General features: G+C 39.0%; 1 protein-coding gene across 4 annotated transcripts in view; it reads left to right on the forward strand.

Moving 5' to 3' along the window:
• LOC143434297 (uncharacterized) overlaps positions 1-19,884 on the forward strand; it is a 118,191-nt gene extending 98,307 nt beyond the window's left edge. For 3 of the 4 annotated variants that reach the window (XR_013103695.1, XR_013103693.1, XM_076912613.1), the window contains one exon: positions 15,843-19,884. Coding sequence is in view for 2 of the 4 variants with exons in the window: in XM_076912613.1 (XP_076768728.1) it covers positions 15,843-15,846 (4 nt within the window). In the remaining 2 variants the exon portion in view is untranslated. Of the gene's footprint in view, positions 1-8,528; positions 8,706-15,842 lie in introns of all 4 variants that reach the window. The other variant, XM_076912612.1, reaches the window with a different exon arrangement.
• Positions 19,885-20,465: the final 581 nt, after the last annotated feature.

A 20,465-nucleotide genomic window follows, 5' to 3' on the forward strand; every position in this document is an offset into this window, starting at 1 on the left:
GGCAGTACCACTTTAAGAGATCCAGTCACAGAGCCTGCTAGTGTTTGAAGTAAGTGATATCAATTGTGGGTTGGGTGTTTGCATGTGCAGGAGGCTTATCAACGTCCCAAAGTGCTCATTAGAAAACAGGTTGTATGAAGTGAAAGGGTGTGGTTGAGTGTGTAGGAACTGGGGAAGACATGTCTTTACTGGAAGTTGGAAAAGGCTATCACTCCTACAGACTGGACAGACATGATGACAGGGAACCAGGTACTAGCAAGTGTCTGGAAGTGAGACATTGCAGTGTGGATCACTGAGGGATGGACAGGCAAGGAGGTTGGAGTTGATTGTCTTTCCAAGGAATGAGATGATTTTGAAATGCTTCCTGAAGAACGTTTATTACTCCCATGTGAAAGACAACATTTGGATGTCTGTGACGGTGTTGATGGTTGATGAGGAGAAGCAGCTACATGAGCGACACCAGAGATGGTGTCTGTTCTTCTCCAATATCTAAATCAAAGAGGAGAAGGTGAAATTCAGAAAAGGGGGGCAGAGGAGATGAAGACAAAGAACTAACTCTAGCTGATTCGAAGCCTCCATCGCAGAGCAGAGATTTGAGCTCCATCAAGGAGTTAAGTCTTAGACTCCATTTTATTTTACTGGACCCACTAATGTGATACCTGAACTTAACTTTAATGCTGTAAGTTCTGTCTGAAATGTCATTAAAAGGCTGGTAGGGAATATTTGATATAATTCACTTAGTAGCCAAGATTAGAGAGAAACAAAATCCCTTCCTCTGTGGTGTATACAAGGTTGAATCTGATTGGTCAACACCACAGGACTGGCATTCCCTGTCCTTGTCCCTGTCTCCTGTTTTTATCTTTTAACTATCGTCTGAATTTGGATGCTAGAGTGGATGATTAAATTTGCTGTGCCCTCTGTTGGGAAGGCCCTTTCTCATACATGCAAAAACCTGTCTTCCCTCAGGATGCAGATCAAACGTCCCTCCCTCCCTCAGAGCCAGTTCCTTCTTCCACTGACACTTCTTCCCTCATGCAGTCACTCTATCCCATTTCTTTGCTTATTCTATTAATCACCTCCACTAATTACTTTAGCGTGTATTTGTTCATTTCTTTATTGGCATTCACGAAATCTCCCTGCATCTGAGTACCACTCCATAAACATATTAATGAGTAAGTAAAACAAGCCTCAATCATTCAAGAGAACATTGAGATTACTGGTAAACAGAAAAAAAAAAAGCATCATCTTACTCTCTTTCAATTATAAGCTGGTAGCTATGACAGACTTAACTAGGTTTTACCTTCCTGGAGAAACATGCCCTTTGATCAACTCTGTTTTCCTTGTGATGAAATAATTTCTTTTAGACAGAAAAATGCAATAATAATCTGCATTTACTATGTATCCGGTGCTTTAGCCATTGCTCCTTTACTCATTTATAAACTCTTTGAAACATATGTTGTTAGGTTTTCTCTTTTGACTCAGAATTAAAAATTGGGGTATCAGGCTGGAATTTGTTATGATACATTGCATCTATCTGTTTGATCTCTGGGTCCATGTTTTCTCCTCTGTCCTGGAATTACTTTTTATCTGAAAGCCTGTATGCTCTTTATGATGTCATGTATGGTATCGTTGATGGCAGCAGAATTTTAAAATGCTTCCAACTCAGACTAAATTTGGTTATAGAATCAAGGGCTCAGGATAAAAAGTATTGGATGTATTTAATCTGTATTGTTTGGACAGACCCAGCTGTAAATGGTGCGACCTTTTACTGGTTGTCTGAGATAAGAATTGTCTGTGCAACAATTTGCTGGGAAATGTTCCCAGGAGAGGTTGCTAATGGAAGCAGAGCAGAAGCCAGGAGAGGGAGCTAGCCTTAGATGGTCTCTGGGTGTTGCCAGTTCCCTAACAATTGCTATGTGTGAGCCATATCCCAGAGTTGTCTTAATCAGAAGTGATGACATGGGCTTCGTCACTCTCCTTCCAGATAAAGGCTAGGGAGGCTACAGAAGGTGGATTGCAAACTTACAGATGCCTCTGACCTTTGGCTCTTGAATCCTGAGTCATGTCAGGATTCCAGCAAATCCTTTGAAAAGTATTCCACCTATAGGCCGTTCAGGAACACTGACACCTGAGGAAGGAAGCATGGGGACTAGAAAATATTTCAATAAATATGGGTGATAGACTGCCTACCTTCCACTCTATTGACTCAAACTGTCTTATTGTAAAGGAAAATTAGATAAATTTCTCTTGCGCAAGAAAAGCTTGAAACCTTGTTCTTGGTCATGAATTGTTTATTTGATTTTTATTCCAGATGTAATTCTTCTCAGCTGGGTAATTTGGAATGAAGATGGGGGTGACAAGGTGACTGCCAAATTGGCTTTCAGTACAAACAACACAAAGTTCTAAAGGAGGCTTTGGGTTAAAGGCATGAAGAGTCTGGAAGAGGCATTGTTACTGATTTATACGTGCTGGTTGCACTCTGACCTCACCTTCATCTTCCCCATCTTTCTGAACTTCAGGATATTATTGCCAGGGGCCAAATGTTGGAAAGGCATTTCATAGATGCGTCTCTCTTTCTCTCTGACCGCTTCTCTGCATACACAGTTTATAGTCCTTTCATCCTTCCCAGAGAGACATTGTTGGGGACCGCACTAGCCCCAAGTTGGGGTGGCCAAAATAAATGTTGCAGCCCAGGCAAAATGTTGAGGCCCGGTCCAACCCACGTTTGGGCGGCCACTGTATCCCGGCCCAAGCTGCCGCTCCGGTCTTTAGGTCAGGGGGTTCAGCAAGAGTGAGGGTGACAGCAGATTCTACCTAATGTCTGAGATTCATCTCTGATCTCCGTCTATATTCTCTGATCTCTGGTTCTGTCTTCTATCGTCTCAATAATGTCTTCTCTCTGCTGTGTCTCCCAAATGTCTGAATCCTACTGTCTGCCTCTGCATTTTATATGTCTTAATTCTAGCCACGCCTCTAAGTTACACCTTTAATCATGCCCTTAGGTCTTGTCTCTAACTCTGATCTCTATACTTCTAAATAATAATCTTAAATTACACACCTTTAATCTCACACACCTTTAATCTCAAGGTATCTAAACCAAGATTATCGGAGTGTTCTCAGCTGTTGTAGGCTATTGTAATTCAAATCTCATGTCAGGGTATATGGCTCAAGATGGCTGCAAAGCTGATAGCTGCTTTCTGCTAAAAGTCAGCCCCCAACAAGACATCAATTCTATTCTGCAGCTTTCTGATCCTCCTTACAATTCTTCCCTTTGGCACACTGACTGAGTCTTTTACTATCTTCTTGTTCTTCAGCTTTGCCACGTCCCATCTCTGTGTCTTCCCATTGCCATTGTGCTCATTTTCAGAGAAAGAGCTTAAATAGGCGACACACACAGCACAACAATTGAATTGTGTTTCTTTCTATTCCTTCCCAGGTCTAACACTTTCATTTTCCTTTTGAGTGTAAACTGCTCTCTAATAACCCCAGCCTATTCTATTTCCATTTTTATTGTGGCTCAAATTGACTTAACAGACAGTGGGATAAATTTAAGTAACTTTAAGTACAGTGGAATCCAATTCATAGTTATTTCCCAGAGTTGAGCTCAATTTATAGTTATTTTTCAGAAATGATTTCATATCTCACAAAAGGTAAGCATAACATTTGAGATAATTTTCACATACATCTTACCAATTGGTAGTTAAGCAGTACCTGCTGAAATCTGTGTGGTGCTGGATCTTATGTGTCAACTTATAGCTGAGTCTCCGGGTCTAGTTATTTAGTCAAGCATTCTGGATGTTTCTGTGATAACAGAATTTACATTTATTGATTTATCACGGTGTGTGTGTGTATGTGTAATGACACTTGTATATAGGTTATCAGGCTTGTCAGTAAGTGTTTTTGTCCACTGAGCCATCTACAGCCACGGAAGTCCTTCCCCCTGACTCCCTGGTGAGGTCAATGCTTAAATTGGTAGACTCTGAGCAAATCAGATCCCCCCCTATAATGTGGTTGGGCATCATCCAATCAGTTAAAGATCACAGAAAAGAGAAAGGCTTCCCTTTGCCAGGCAATTGCCTTTGGATAGTGACTCTTCATTGGGAAGATGACTTTGGTTTTTTGCTGGGGTCCAGCTTGTCAACATATCTTATTTGGACTTGTTGAGCCCGTGCAATATCATGAGCCTGTTACACACACACGCACACGCACACACACACGCACACGCACGCGCACACACACACCCTGGTGGTTCTGTTCTTCAGTGAACTCTGACAATGCACTTAGCCATGTTATCTTGCAGTGGTCTCTTCTCCACATGGATACATCGCACTACTCCCAGTATATGCCTGAAACCACAGATAGTAGTTAGCTCCATTTGTGCTATGGTGTTTCTTACATGGCTTAAAATGTTGCTATGCATTGTTATAGTTAACCTGCCCTTTGGAACACTACTTTCATGCTCTGGGGCAATAACTATGTAACATGAGGTTACTTATGCATAAATGCTCCAACACTGTAACTGTTGATCTGATGCAGGGGTTCTCAACTTTCCTAATGTTGTGTGAGCCTTTAATACAGTTCTTCATGTTGTGGTGACCTCCAACCATAAATTATTTTATTGCTTCTTCATAATTGTAATGCTGCTAGTGTTATGAGTTGTAATGTAAATGTTCTTGTAGATAAGAGATTTATCAAAGGGGTTGTAACCCCCAGGTTGAGAACTGCCGATCTGAAAACTGAAGTAGCTACTAAGACACTAATATGACAGCAGCAAGTCGAGCACGAATATGCTGGGTAAAGGGATAATTTACATTTTAGAGGGATAGGTCAAAATATTAATATGCCATACCTAGAGATTTTTGCCAATTCCAACTTGCTAAATTAAATTTAATCAGTGACAAGGTAGAGCCATAAAACGTATGGGACCTGTTTTGCTGTTGTTTAATTTTTGTTTTTATGCTTTTTAACATTGTTTGCTTGGTTGTTTCTTATACTTTATCCTTCACCTGCTATTGAGACATGCTTACTTAGCAAAAAACCAACCAACCAAACAAAAAAACATCTCTTGTCCTTTTGCTTGATAGATGTTCTTATATTGGTGCTTGCCACCCTATAACATGTTTTATCTGTATCTTCTTCCTTGTCTCATATTCTGCCTATGATATATAGAAGTGTATTTTTTATCTGGAATCTTGTTAAAGAATAAGTATCAGTTTAGAGATTGTTGCTTTTATTGAGAAATGTAACTTGAATATATGTCATGTTCAGACATGAAAGGACATGAAAGGCAAATCTCTGTTTTGTTACCTTCTGTTTTCTTCCCAATAAAGGTTAGCTATAAGTATTTATATTATAAGTTATTATATTATGTACAGAGTTTTACTCTTGGTTTCTTGCTGTCAAGAAAATAAAAACTTGGGTCAGGTGATGGTGGTGCACCTTTAATCCCAGCACTTGGGAGGCAGAGGCAGGTGGATTTCTATGAATTTGAGGCCAACTTAGTCTATAGAGCAAATTCCAGGACAGCCAAGACTACACAAAGAAATCCTGTCTCAAAAAACAGAAAAAATAAAACAAACAAACAAACAAACAAACAAACAAACAAATGAAATGAAACAAAACAAAAAGAAAAGAAAACCTACAGTAGAAGCTTTCTTTACATAGAAGTAGGTGTTTTAAGTGTATTTCCAAACTTTAAATTTGTGGATCTTCTGGTATGCTTAAATGATCTACTTTCCATAAGACATGCATACAAAACATTTATTTGTCATTACACTTTTTTTTTTTTTTTTTTTTTACATTTTACATTTCTCTGCCTATCTTGGATTCAGGTGGTTCTTGGGTTTAGGTTTTATTGTATCACTGGAAGGCTCAAGATGGCTGACACCCAGGATTAGTTGCTCATATCCATACCGCCTTACTTGGCATGGACTGGAGCTTGTTGGAGCTTATTGAAGTTGGTTAAACATCTGTCTTTCTCTACATGGTCATCTTGTGCTTTCTTATCTCAGAGAACTGAGAGTTGGAGCAGCTGGCTTTCTTATGTCTCAGTTTGAACATACTTTGCACTGCATATGGCTAAACAATGAGGAGTAGTAAAAGGCAAAAGATTTAAAGATCCAAAAAGCACAAAATCCAGGCTCTTTTTACTGTTTTAGCCATGTTTTCTTATATTTATGGCCATACTTCTGCTATTGTATTTTTAGTTTGCAGGAGCTCATGGTGTTTATTCATTCTTTAAATATTCATATATCATCTACTATCTGTAGGTACTATTAATGATCAAGAGAGATAAAAATCTTATTAAATTATATATAGAGAAAGGAAAGATAGTATCAAAAAAGATAATTAAAACAATTTTATAGCACAGCAGAGAACTGTAGGTTCTATGTGCAACAAAGGAGAGCAAATTAAAGAGAACAGTGCAGGAGAACAGACCACAATACCAGACAGGATGAATTGGGCTGTGCATCTGAAGATGGGATCTTGAATTGGAAACTTAATGGTTTTTTGGAAAGTCAGTTATGTGGGGCAAACACACATGAAGAAACATTTTGTGATGCAGACACAGGTGAAAGAATGTTCTGCTAAAGCAAGCACATGAAAGGACACATGATAAAGAATTCTTCTCTAATGACATGCATGTATTTATCCACCTTACATTGTGTAGTTGAGCTCCTTTTGTTGGGACTCCATAGAGAGAAATGGAACTTCTGGTGGTGTGCCTCAGCTTCTGGCTGCTTCCATGGACTCCAGATAATTGACAGAGTGATATCAACTGAGACAGACATGTGGTGAGGCAAGACCCATGGAAGACACATGATGTTTGGAGAGAGTATAAATAGAACTCAACAGACAGTCACTGTCTGTTGAGGCTGAGCTAGGCTTGCTTATTACAGAGCTAGCTGTGCAATGCTTGTTGGTCTCAAGTCTTTGATGATCTTTGCTTTGCTGAGAAAGACACAGCTGACAACTTCTCCTGTGGTCCCTCCTGGTTACTCCTGCTGACTTGTGCCAATTTGGCTGAGGTCTGATTGTTCCTGCTAGGTTGTACCACCGCTTCTGCTAACCCAATGCTATCAAATTAGACTGCTGGTATATCCATGAAGTGTTTGTGAGTGGATTGAGCTGTCACTGCTGATCTGGGAAACAAACTGCTAATTTTTTGACAATGCAGATGGGATTTGCACCAAAGAACCATTTCTAAACAGGTCCACTTCCTCCATATTCTTTCTTTTCTACTACCTCTGGTGGGTGGTGGGCTAGAAAGGAGGTTAAAGTGCTTAAGAATCATCATTAAAAGTAAGCATTGAAAAACTTAAAGTTATAGGATCTGAATAAATATTTGTGTTCTTTTCCCTCTTTAGAGAAATGAAACAAACAAACACAAAACAAAGCAAAACCAAAACAAAACCAAACCTAGGAGATGTAAGAGGAAACCACACCATGATGTAAGGAATATAACACATGATCCATGAGGGGGTGTATTTGCAGATTATCTTCTAAGAACATGACATTCTCATATTTTAGCAAAATGGGCTTATAATTAATATCTGAACAAAACTGGAAATTCAGAAAAATATAAGCTGCAAGTTAGTAGGATAATTGTATTTAGTCTTGCAGTCTTACTTGCCTAGGATTTTCTGCAGTCCCTGAAAGCATTTTTGTTGTTGCAAGGTAGAAGATCCTTCAGGAAATTTAGTTGTCTATAGCCAAGATTCCAGGAATTTCAGAGCTGGAGTGTTCCCAGCTGTCCTTTGTGCTGTCTCCATGCCTTATAGAAGAGAAAACTAGGGTCTTAAGCAATTAGTCAAGTTCAAAGCAATCAGGCCTAGTACTTAGTTTTTCTTCAGTCTTCTTTCTTTTACTCAGATAATTATGATTCAATCTTAGTGGGTAAAGATACATTACTTGCTGGATGATACTTGAACTCATACAAATTTAGCAATGTCTAAAGCAATGTGGTGGTGGTGGTAGCTTTTATAAACTGGTAAACAGGCTGTGATCCTAACCATAGTTGGCAAACTATTTACAATAGTGTTTATTACTCCCCCTTAGAAATACTGCATGAATTTCTTCATTTTATTTGGTGATATATTCATGAAACCAAATACATTTTCATTGTGTCATTAATGGTTGAAGACAGGAGGTTCTTGTTTCACAGTGTTGAGTCTGGAAGTTTATTGACAATGGCTTTCAGGTCTCAGCTGATGCTAAGCGCTACGTCTGATGTTATAACTGCCAGGAGAAAACAGGGATACTTGCTATAGAGATGAGAAATAACTAGAACACACTAGTCATGGTATTCCTAAGGAATATGTTCAAGTGTTTAGAATATCTATTAATTTCTTCTAGAAATAAGAGTGATGGTATACATGTAAGGAAAATGAGTGAACACTTTATTAAGTTCCTTGAATCTCATGGAGTTCAAATGCTGTTCAGTGATGAATCCCAGATTCAGAGTTTGAACTGGGGCTGAGTCCACAACTTTCAATTACTTATCAGGAATTTTATTGTTTTGACAACAGACAAACCCATGATTACCAGAAGCAGCTGTAGGCCAGATGGAACTGGTAAATGCAGCTGCACTCTAGTTTTAAGAAACTTCTGTGCTGAGCAGATTCCGGGAGGCAGCTCTGCACCCAACCTCACAAAACCGAGAGGAATTGGGGCTCCCATGAACCCTAACCAAGGCAGTATCTCAGGTAATGAGAAAGCAACACCTGCCCCCAAAAGGAAGTAACTGGGACCCAGGGGGATCCAGGAATTCACTCCTGGTCCAGAGCACTGGTTCCTTTCTGTCTCCACCTGAGCACTGAGCATATCTTGGGCTTCAGCTCTAACCCCAGCAACATCTATCCCAAATAGTTCTGACACAGCCAAGATAACAGGAAAGACAGGCTCCAGTCAGAGACAGTGTAAGTAGCACCAAGGAGATCCAGATGGTGAAAAGCAAGCACAAGAACATAAGCATCACCAACCCAGGGTACTTGGCATCATCAAAACCTAGTTCTCTCATATTAGAAAATCCTGAATTCCCCATATCACCAGGAAAGCAAGAGTCAGATCTAAAATCACTTCTAATGATGATGATAGAGGACTTTAAGAAGGACATAAATAACATTCTCAAAGAATTTGAAGAGAACACAGGTAAATATGTAGAAGCCCTTAAAGAGGAAACACAAAAATCCCTTAAAGAATTACAAGAGAACACAACCAAACAGGTGAAGAAATTGAACAAAACCATCCAGGACATAAAAATGGAAGTAAAAACAATCAAGAAATCTCAAAGGGAGACTACCCAGGAGATAGAAAATCAAGAAAAAGATCAGGAGTCATAGATGCAAGCATCACCAACAGAATACAAGAGATAGAAGAGAGAATCTCAGGTGGAGAAGGTACCATAGAAAATATTGACACAACTGTCAAAGAAAACACAAACTGCAAAAAGTTCTTAACACAAAATATCCAGGAAATCCAGAACACAATGAGAAAATCAAACCTAAGGATAATAGGTATAGATGAGAGTGAAGATTCCCAACTTAAAGGGCCAATAAATATCTTCAACAAAATTATAGAAAAAAACTTCCCTAATCTAAAGAACGAGATGCCCAAAAACATACAAGAAGCCTACAGAACGCCAAATAGACTAGATCAGAAAAGAAATACCTCCCATCACATAATAATCAAAACACAAAATGCACAAAACAAAGAAAGAATTTTAAAAGCAGTAAGAGAAAAATGCCAAGTAACATATAAAGGCAGATCTATTAGAATTACACCAGACTTGTCACCAGATACTATAAAAGCCAGAAGATCCTGGACAGATGTCATACAGACCCTAAGAGAACATAAATGCCAGTCCAGGCTACTATACCCAGCAAAACTCTCAATTACCATATTGGAGAAACCAAGATATTTCACAACAAAACCAAATTTACACAATATCTTTTCACAAACCTAGCATTATGAAGGATAATAGCGGGAAAACTCCAATACAAGGAGGGAAATTATACCCTAGAAAGAGCAAGAAAGTTATCCTCTTCCAACAAACCCAAAGGAAGATAACCACACAAACAATGCCTCCACTATTAACAAAAATAACAAGAAGCATCAATCTCCTCTCCTTAATATCTCTTAACATCAATGGACTCAATTCCCCAATAAAAAGACATAGGCTAATGGACTGGATATGCAAACAGGACCCAGTATTTTGCTGCATACAGGAAACCCACCTCAGTGACAAAGAAAGACACTGCCTTAGAGTAAAAGGCTGGAAAACAATTTTTTCAAGCAAATGGTCCTAAGAAACAAGCTGGAGTAGCCATTCTAATATTGAATAAAATCGACTTTCAACTTAAAGCTATGAAAAAGGATAAGGACAATACATACTCATCAAAGGGAAAGACAACCAACATGAACTCTCAGTTCTGAACATCTATGCGCCAAATGCAAAAGCACCCACTTTCATAAAAGAAACCTTACTAAAGCTCAAGGCACATTGTACCTCAAATAACAATAGTGGGAGACTTCAACACCCCACTCTTAGCAATGGACAGATCATGGAAATAGAAACTAAACAGAGATACAGTGAGACTAATGGAAGTTATGAACCAAATGAACTTAACAGATATCTATAGAACATTTCATCCTAAAACAAAAGAATATACCTTCTTCTCAGCACCTCATGTTACCTTCTCCAAAATTGACCATATAATTGGTCACAAAACAGGCCTCAACAGACACAAAAAAATTGAAATAATCCCATGCATCCTATCAGATCACCATGATCTAAGGCTGATCTTCAATAACAACAAAGACAACGGAAAGCCCACATTTACATGGAAACTGAACAACACTCTACTCAATGATAATGTGGTCAGGGAAGAAATAAAGAAAGAAATTAAAGCCTTTTTAGAATTTAATGAAAATGAAGACACATTATACCAAAACCTATGGAACACAATGAAAGCAGTGCTAAGAGAAAAACTCATAGCTCTAAGTGCATGCAAAAAGAAACTGGAGAGAGCATACACTAGCAGCCTGACAACACACCTGAAAGCTCTAGAAAAAAAAATAAGCAAATACACCCAAGAGGAGTAGATGGCAGGAAATAATCAAACTCAGGGCTGAAATCAACCAAATAGAAACAAAAAGAACTATACAAAGAATCAATAAAACCAGGAGCTGGTTCTTTGAGAAAATCAACAAGATAGACAAACCCTTAGCCAGACTAACCAAAGGGGGCAGAGACAGTACTCAAATTAATAAAATCAGAACTGAAAAGGGAGACATAACAACAGAAACAGAGGAAATTTTAAAAAATTGTCAGATCCTACTACAAAGGCCTATACGCAACAAAATTGGAAAATCTGGATGAAATGGACAATTTTCTAGACAAATACCAGTTACCAATGTTAAATCAGGATCAGATAAACTATCTAAACAGTTCCATAATTCCTAAAGAAATAGAAGCAGGCATTAAAAGTCTCCCCATCAAGTTCTGGACCAGATGATTTTAGTGCAGAATTCTATCAGATCTTCAAGGAAGACCTAATACCAATTCCCTTCAAACTATTCCACAAAATAGAAACAGAAGACACACTACCCAATTAATTCTCTGAAGCCACAACTACCCTCATACCTAAACCACACAAAGACACAACAAAGAAAGAGAACTTCAGACCAATTTCCCTAATAAATATCGATGCAAAAATATCAATAAAATTCTTGCGAACCGAATCCCAGAACACATCAAAACAATTATCCATCATGATCAAGTAGGCTTTATTCCAGGAATGCAGAGTTGGGTCGATATATGAAAGTCCATCAATGTAATCTACTATATAAACAAACTCAAAGAAAAAAAACCACATGATCATCTCACTAGATGCTGGGAAAGCATTTGACAAAATTCAACACCCCTTCATGATAAAAGTCTTGGAAAAATCAGGAATTCAAGGTCCATATCTAAACACAGTAAAAGCAATATACAGCAAACCAGTAGCCAGCATCAAACTAAATGGAGAGAAACTTGAAGCAATTCCACTAAAATCAGGAACTAGACAAGGATGCCCACTCTCCCCCTACCTATTCAATATAGTACTGGAAGTCCTAGCCAGAGAAGTTAGGCAACAAAAGGAGGTCAAAGGGATACAAATTGGAAAGGAAGAAGTCAAAATATCACTATTTGCAGATGATATGATAGTATACTTAAGTTACCCCAAAACTTCCACCATAGAACTCCTAAACCTGATAAATAACGTTAGCAAAGTGGCTGGGTATAAAATTAACTCAAACCAATCAGTAGCCTTCCCCTACTCAAAAGATAAACTGGCTGAGAAAGAAATTAGGGAAATGACACCCTTCACAATAGTCAAGAATAATATAAGATACCTTGGTGTGAATCTAACCAGCAAGTGAAAGACCTGTATGACAAGAACTTCAAGTCTCTGAAGAAAGAAATCGAAACAGATCTCAGAAAATGGAAAGATCTCCCATGCTCATGGATTGGAAGGATTAATATAGTAAAAATGGCTATCTTGCAGAAAGCAATCTAGAGATTTAATGCAATCCCCATCAAAATTCCAACTCAATTCTTCACAGAGATAGAAAGAGCAATCTGCAAATTCATTTGGAATAACAAAAAACCCAGGATAGTGAGAAACTATTCCTAACAGTAAAAGAACTTCTGGGGGAATCACCATCCCTGATTTCAAGCTGTACCTCAAAGCAATAGTGTTAAAAATTGCTTGGTATTGGCACAGAGGCAGGCAGGAGAATCAATGGAACAGAATAGAAGACTCAGAAATGAACCCACACATCTATGGTCACTTGATCTTTGACAAAGGAGCTAAAACCATTCAGTGGAAAAAAGACAGCATTTTCAACAAATGGCCCTGGTTCAACTGAAGGTCAGCATGTAGAAGAATGCAAATTGATCCATACTTATCTCCTTGTACAAAGCTCAATTTCAATTGGACCAAAGACCTCCATATAAAACCAACTACACTGAAACTAATAGAAGAGAAAATGGGGAAAAGCCTTGAACATATGGGCACAGGAGAAAAGTTCCTGAACAGAATACCAATGGCTTATACTCTAAGATCAAGAATTGACAAATGGGACCTCATATAACTGCAAAGCTTCTGTAAATCAAAGGATACCATCAAATAGACAAAGTGGCAACCAACGGATTGGGAAAAGATCTTTACCATCTTCTACATATGATAGAGGGCTAATATCCAAGGTATACAAAGAACTGAAGAAGTTAGACAATCAAATAACCCTATTAAGAAATGGGTTACAGAGCTGAACAAAGAATTCTCAAGTGAGGAAACTCGAATGGTTGAGAAGCACCCAAAGAAGTGTTCAGCATCCCTAGTTATCAGGGAAATGCAAATGAAAACAACACTGAGATTCCACCTCACACCAGTCAGAATGGCTAAGATCGAAAACACAGGTGACAGCACATGTTGGCAAGGATGTGGAGAAAGAGGAACACTCCTCCATTGTTGGTGGGATTGTAAGCTGGTACAACCACTATGGAAAGCAGTCTGGCGGTACCTCAGAAAATTGAACATAATGTTACCTGAGGACCCAGCTATACCACTCCTCGGCATATACCCAAAAGATGTTTCAACATACAAGAGGGACACATGCTCCACTATGTTTATAGCAGCCTTATTGGTAATAGCTAGAAGTTGAAAAGAACTCAGATGTCCTTCAACAGAGGAATGGATACAGAAAATGTGGTACATTTTCACAATGAAGTACTACTCAGCTATTAAAAATAATGAGTTCATGAATTTCTTAGGCAAATGGTTGGAGCTGGAAAATATCCTGAGTGAGGTAACCCAATCACAAAAGAACACACATGGTATGAACTCACTGATAAGTGGATATTAGCCCAAATCTCACAATAACTAAGACACAACGCATAGACCACATGAAACTCAAGAAGAAGAAGGAAGACCAAAGTGTGTGTGCTTTGGTCCTTTTTAGAAGGAGTATCAAAATACTCAACCAGAGCTCCCAGGGTCTAAACCTCCAGCTTGAGAACACAGAGGAAGGGGCTCATGGCTCTACCTATATAGGTAATTGAGGGTGGCCTTGTCAGGCATCAGTGGAATTGGAGGGCCATGGTCCCCCAAAGTTTGGATTCCCTAGTGTTGGGGAATTCGAGAGCAGGGAGGCAGAGGCAGAGGCAGAGGCAGAATTGGGAGGATTCTGTGGGGAGCCGACAGAGGGCAGCTATCATCCTTGCAACCATCTTGAGCCATATACCCTGACAAGAGACTTGATTACAATAGCCTACAACAACTGAGCATACTCTGATGACATCTTGTTTTAGATACGCAGGATTTTCCCTTGGGTGTGTGAGACTTAAAGGTATGTGACTTAAGGGCATGACTTATCGATCAGATTTAGAGACAAGCCCTAAGGGCATGACTTAAAGGCGTGACTTAAAGTTGTGGCTTAGAAGTGAGACATAAAAGGCAAGAGGCAGACAGAAAAAATTATTATTAGGTATTAGGCACTTGGCACTTAGAGGAAGAACTTGGAATTAGGTAGTAGGCACTTGAGACTCGAGACAGGCAATTATTATTAGGTATTAGGCACTTGGTGCTTGGAGGAAGAACTTGGCATTAGACACTTGTACTCAAGGGGTACTTGGAAGGGAGCTTGGAAAGAAGCTTGGAACTTGTAGGCACTAGGGACTAGGAACTAGGAACTCAAGACTTGGGACTTGGACTAGGAAGAGAGACTGAAGAATAAACAGGATTGAATCACACTCTGTCTGGTCTCCATTCCTCGAGTCCATCCTCATTCTCTCTCTTGCTGAACCCTGACTTAACAATTTAGCTTCCAAGGCTTTTAGCACAGATAGAGTGGTCTGCGACATTTTGGCACCCAAATGTGGGTCAGCTCGGGCCGCAAACACACCCTCATAAAAATAGGAGGAGGGGTATGGGATAAGGGGGTTTGGGGGAAGAATGGGAGAGGAGATAACATTGAAAGGTAAATACCTAAATATCCAATTAAAAAAAAAAACCAGATAATGGGTCTGGAAAAAAAGATAGTTTACTTATTTCAAATTATTTTCAAAAGTTTCTAGGAGATGCTAATTGGCTAAGATCTTATTTTAAGCTCTCTACAAAAGAATTTAAGTCTCTGTTTAATATTCTCAAGAGAGATGCAAATCCTAATTTCCCTCAACAATTATTTGACAAAAGAGGAGTAATTTTACAAAAAGTAGAAGAAGCTATGATTAATTGATATATTATATAGATTGATTAGTTGTTGGCTGTTTTATAACAGTCCTTTGATAAAAGAGATTATTAATATAGATTTATATTTCTTTAAATAGTGGCTTCATGACTCTCTGAGTGTGGAAGGAGCGGCTGTTGGCGCTTCTGCCCTGATTTTACAAGAACTCTGAAAAATTGGCTTTAAAAACAAAAGAGGGGGAACTGTACACCCCAGAAGGAGTCTTTCAGAAATACTCTCCATCATGACTTGTTCACTTTTAATTTTCTAAAACTGAAAGCTCATGGAAGATCTGCTGCTGACTGCCTCTGGTATCATTAAGACCAATAAAAACTATGCCACAGCTATGTGGAAGGACCCTTTTACCCTTAAATGGAATGGTCAGGATATATGGGGCTGAGTATTGATATGACTGTTTGATACCACAGAAGGCACAACTAAATGGCCGCAAAAAGATTAATGAATTAAATAGATACCTCCACAAACCAGGCCCAATTATAAATAAGATGAATAACAATTGACATCCAGGAAGAGAAATTTCCCTGAGAATTCCTTTCTTCTTTCTCTTCCAGGTAAAAATGATTCACCTGTGATGTTAGAAGTTCTAATCCTGATGCTGGCCTCCAGACTTATACTACTCAGACCTTTGATGGGCCATTGACAGGGACATCAACAGCTAGATATTGACATCACTAATCTGAAGAAATCCTTCGTTTCGCTGTCTGAAGTGATCTCCAAAAATTGCAAAGGACTTTATTGGATTGATTTACTCTTTTACAACAGAAAAGACTGTGTACAGCTCTAGACTGTGTACAGCCCTTAAAGAAGAATATTGCCCCTACATAGATAAGGCAGGGATGGCTAAAGAGAGCATGAAATAGTTCACAGAAGGCCTTGAGAAAAGACAGAGAAAGATAAAGATGAGAGCTGGTACAAGAATTGGTTTTCAACCTCTCCATGGTTACCAACCCTACTTCCTTCCTTCTTGGGACCATTAATTTGCTTATTTTGTTCATTTCTTTTGGTCTCTGGACCTTAAATAGGCTAACTTTGTGAAACAACAGATAGATAATTTGGTAGCAAAACCTATTCAGATACATTATCATAAGTTAGCTATGGAGGACCACAAGACTCTAGATGAGGTTGTTACTCTGTCCAGGGTGTTCCCAAAACCCATCTCCACCCAAACTAAAAGAGGGGACTTCTGCCCCTAGACCAAGCAGAGAGGGGCCATCCAGAACCCCCTCTGACTGACGATCTGTATTCTTGCTTAGGCTGCGAGGCTAAGCACTGCAAGGGAATATAAGTAAAAGTTAAAAATATCTTTCTGGGTTACCTGAGGGACAAGCCTGACTGCACAGGGGTTGATGTCAAAAGTATCCCCTCTTCAGGAAAAAGACATAGGGATGGGTATGGCCCTCATGCCTCAATGAACAACAACAGGAGGACTGAAGCCATTACAAGGTCCCCTTTAGTTACTGGAGGTCAGGCCTCTATCCCTGCCTTGGCAAGATTAGAATCACCATGGCCCTTCTATACTTGGAGAAGAAAGAAGTTGTCAGGGGCAGCCCTGCTTATACACTGAAGTCCTAAAATCAGCCATAGGCCTAAAGTCAGCAATAGGCCTGACATACATGCTTGCTAACACAAAATCTTGGGTCTTTGTGGAAAAACAGTGAAACAGATGGCTATAAGCTATTGTAAACAGGCAGCTTTTGTGGAAATTTACCAGCCTGAGTAGTCATTGACCTTGTAAATAGGCAGCCTTTGGCAGATAGTACCAACTTGATAAGGACAAGTGAACCATAGGCATAGTCATAGTGACCTGTCTCCTGAACCTTCACCCAATCGATACCCTGATCTGAAAGATATCTGTACTCCCCCTGAACATGTATGCTCCTGTGTCATCTCCTTTCCCACATCCTGCCTTTTTGTGTTTATAACCCCTGTGTGAAAAAGTAAAAATTACGATTTGATTAAAAAAAAGAAAGGCATATATGAGCTTATAGCGACTAAATCATCAAGCATAGGGCCTTCATGGGTCTGCACTAAGTCCTCTGAATATATATTGCACCCTTTGTATTTTTGTCAGACTCCTGCCTATGAGAACAAGTAAGTCTTTTTCCAGTGTTTTTCCACGAGAGTCAACTCTAGTACCCATCCTTGGAACTCTTCAATATGAATGTTTTTGCTTCATTTCATTATAAAATAAAAAGAAACTTCTGTGCTGACAATGGAAGCATATGCTTAGCTGCACTCTTTTCTCCATCTTAGCAAGACTAGTTCTGCCATTCATTCCTTTAACTGGCCTAGATTCTCTCCTTCACCCTTTCAAACTTCATATGGGCTTACATTCCCACTTTAAGTTTACATGCAGCTTTCTCTGCCTACTCTAGTCTGTGCTGGCCACGTAGCCCTTAGATCTATCTTACCTGTTAGGTTGAGCTAAATGCGTTCTGAAATATGTATTCTCTACCAGTTAATATTTGATCTGTATCAGTGGCTACACATTACAATTATCTGGAGTTATCTAAAAAAAAAATCCTTATATCCAACTGTGTGGCCCAGAACAATTAAATTCAAATGTGAGATCCTCTCATCTGCATAATTTAAAAAACCTCCCTAGTGGTTTTAGTCTGTAGTTGACTTGCCAGACTTGCTCAATATATACTGTCTCATTTGCAAGAACTTAGGGATAAACTCTAATTCTTTTTATGTGTTTTACAGTCTTTAGCTTGTTCAGGATATGACATATAAATATTTATGGCTAGCTCATGCCTGGGGAAGCCACATTGACTTTGAATTAAGTGCTTTGTTGCCCCACCTCCTTAACAATTGGAACAGGCAACTGTGCAGTTAGAAAAGTTACTATAAAGATAGTAACTTTTGGATTAAAATGAGTTAAGATCCTGGCTGCACTAGTCAGTTATATGATCTGAGGCAAATTTGATGGTTAATCTTAATTGCCATTGTGATGAATATTAGAGTTATCTGAGAAGGAGGTCCTTGGGAATATCTAGGAGGGATTATCTTGATCAGTTTAACTGAGATGGGAAGACCTAATCACTGTGGTGTTGCTTTGTTCTGGGTGGGATCCTGGAGGACAGAAATAGAGAGAAGGAGCTGAGGAGACTTTCATCTTTTTCTGCTTCCTGATGTGGGTGCACTGTGACCAGTGCCTTCAAGTTCTTTCTACCTTGATTTTCCTGCCATGATTGGCTATACCTTTGACCAGTGGGCCAAAATAAACCATTTATTTCTGAAGTTGCTTTTGTCAAATTCTTTTATTGTATTGATTGGAAATGTAACTAAAACAAGCACTAGCATTGAGGTCATTCAATGATAAACCCACCCATGTGGTTCTTGGGTCTTTGGAAATGTTTCGTGGCTAGAGTGTGGAAGAGTTTGGTGTTCTGAGCAAGAAAACCCTCCAGTATGCTGGAAACAGATCAATTCTGGTAGGAGCTTGGAAGAATGCTGGGATAAATGTGGATAGTTGAAGACTCAGCTCATGATGCTATAGAGGGGGACAAGGTATCTATTAGGAACTAGGCTAGGATCATTCATGTGATATTTGGCCAAGAATCTGGTTTCAACCCACCCCTGTCCTGAGAACCTGAGTGAGGATGGAATTAGGACCAGCTAAATATAAATTCTTCCTCCCTGTCATTTATTTTGTGGAATTTTCTTATTGCAGCACCTAGAAATCTAACTAAAAAAATCTAAGAAAAAATAGTACTAGAGACTGAGGTTATTGCTGTGATAAAACTGGCCATGTGTTTCTTAGGCCAGTGGAAGTATTTAGCAGGAAAAATGTGGGCTAAAAAAGCCTTCAGGAGCTATAAGCAAAATGATTTTGCTGAGAACTAGGAAAACAAGAATGAAGAAAAAAATGTAGACCGTGGAGGTCTGGTTCATGAGGTTTCAGGGGCATACAAGCACTCTTCTCAGGACCTGGAATATCAGGAACATCTATGTGATGTTTTGGAAAGACTTTAGTTTCATTCCATCTGTATCCTAAGAACTCAAGTGAAGTGGAATTCGAAGGTAAATGACTTAAATTTTTGGAAGAGGAAATGTCAAAACAGGATGATACTGTGAGAGCAGTTGTGGGGACTGGAGAGATGGCTCAGTGGTTAAGAGCATTTGCTGCTCTTCAGTTTTGGTTCCAAGCATCTAGATAGATCATTAGCATTCTTAACTACATTTCCATGGAATCCTATATTTCTGACGCACCAGACATACAAATGGTATATGTACTTACATCCAGGCGTATACTCATATGCATAGAGTAAATAAATCTTAAAATGAGAAAGTGAGTGTAATTGTTAAAGAGATTACCCACACTGAAATTTCTTGACTTACACTGGGACAATAAAAAAGATGTCTCATACCATCAACCTAAGACCCTTGGACTCAGATGGTTACATCAGGTGCCTGAGATGCTGGACATGGAATTATAACATTCGGTGTTCCTGATAGATTTTTGGCTTGTGTTGTTGTTTCTTGTAATGTCCTATTTTTTTTTTCATTTTGGAATGGACATGTTGACTTTATGCAACTGTATGTGGGAAATATGAAACTTTTTTAAAATAAATGGCTACTGTTCAGAGATTTCCTTGAGTTTCATTTGAAAACGGACTTTGGACTTTTAAACTGTTGTAATTGATGCATGGGGAGGTGGGGATGGGATAGGAGGTTTCTGGGTGGTGGGGGGAAGTGGGGTAAGAGGATAAAATCTGAAATGTAAATATAATACCCAATTTTTAAAAAGTTAAAAAAAGTTTCATACACACACACACACACACACACACACACACACACACAAATCCAACAAACCTTTGGATTCCATCTTGCATTATGAGATGAACATAAGATGTAGGAGACAAGAAGTAAGAAGAGTCTATGATTTAAAGTGATATGTATGTTTGGGTGTGTACTTCACAATGGGAGGATCATGATAGTTAATCTCAACTCTCAACTTTACGAAATCTTGAATCAAATAAGCAACTGACCTCTGGACATGTCTGAAGGGATTATCTTGTTTAGGTTAATGGAGGTGGAACGACCTGATCATCACTTCCTGTTCTGGATTCTTGGGATGAATACAAAAAAGAAATTGAGCTGGACACAGCAAGCACTCATCATTTTGCTTCTCAGCTGCAGATGCAATGTGGTAAGGCTCCCCCAGGCTC

Source organism: Arvicanthis niloticus, chromosome 14 (genome assembly GCF_011762505.2).
Source record: "Arvicanthis niloticus isolate mArvNil1 chromosome 14, mArvNil1.pat.X, whole genome shotgun sequence".
In the NCBI taxonomy this organism is placed as follows: domain Eukaryota; kingdom Metazoa; phylum Chordata; class Mammalia; order Rodentia; family Muridae; genus Arvicanthis; species Arvicanthis niloticus.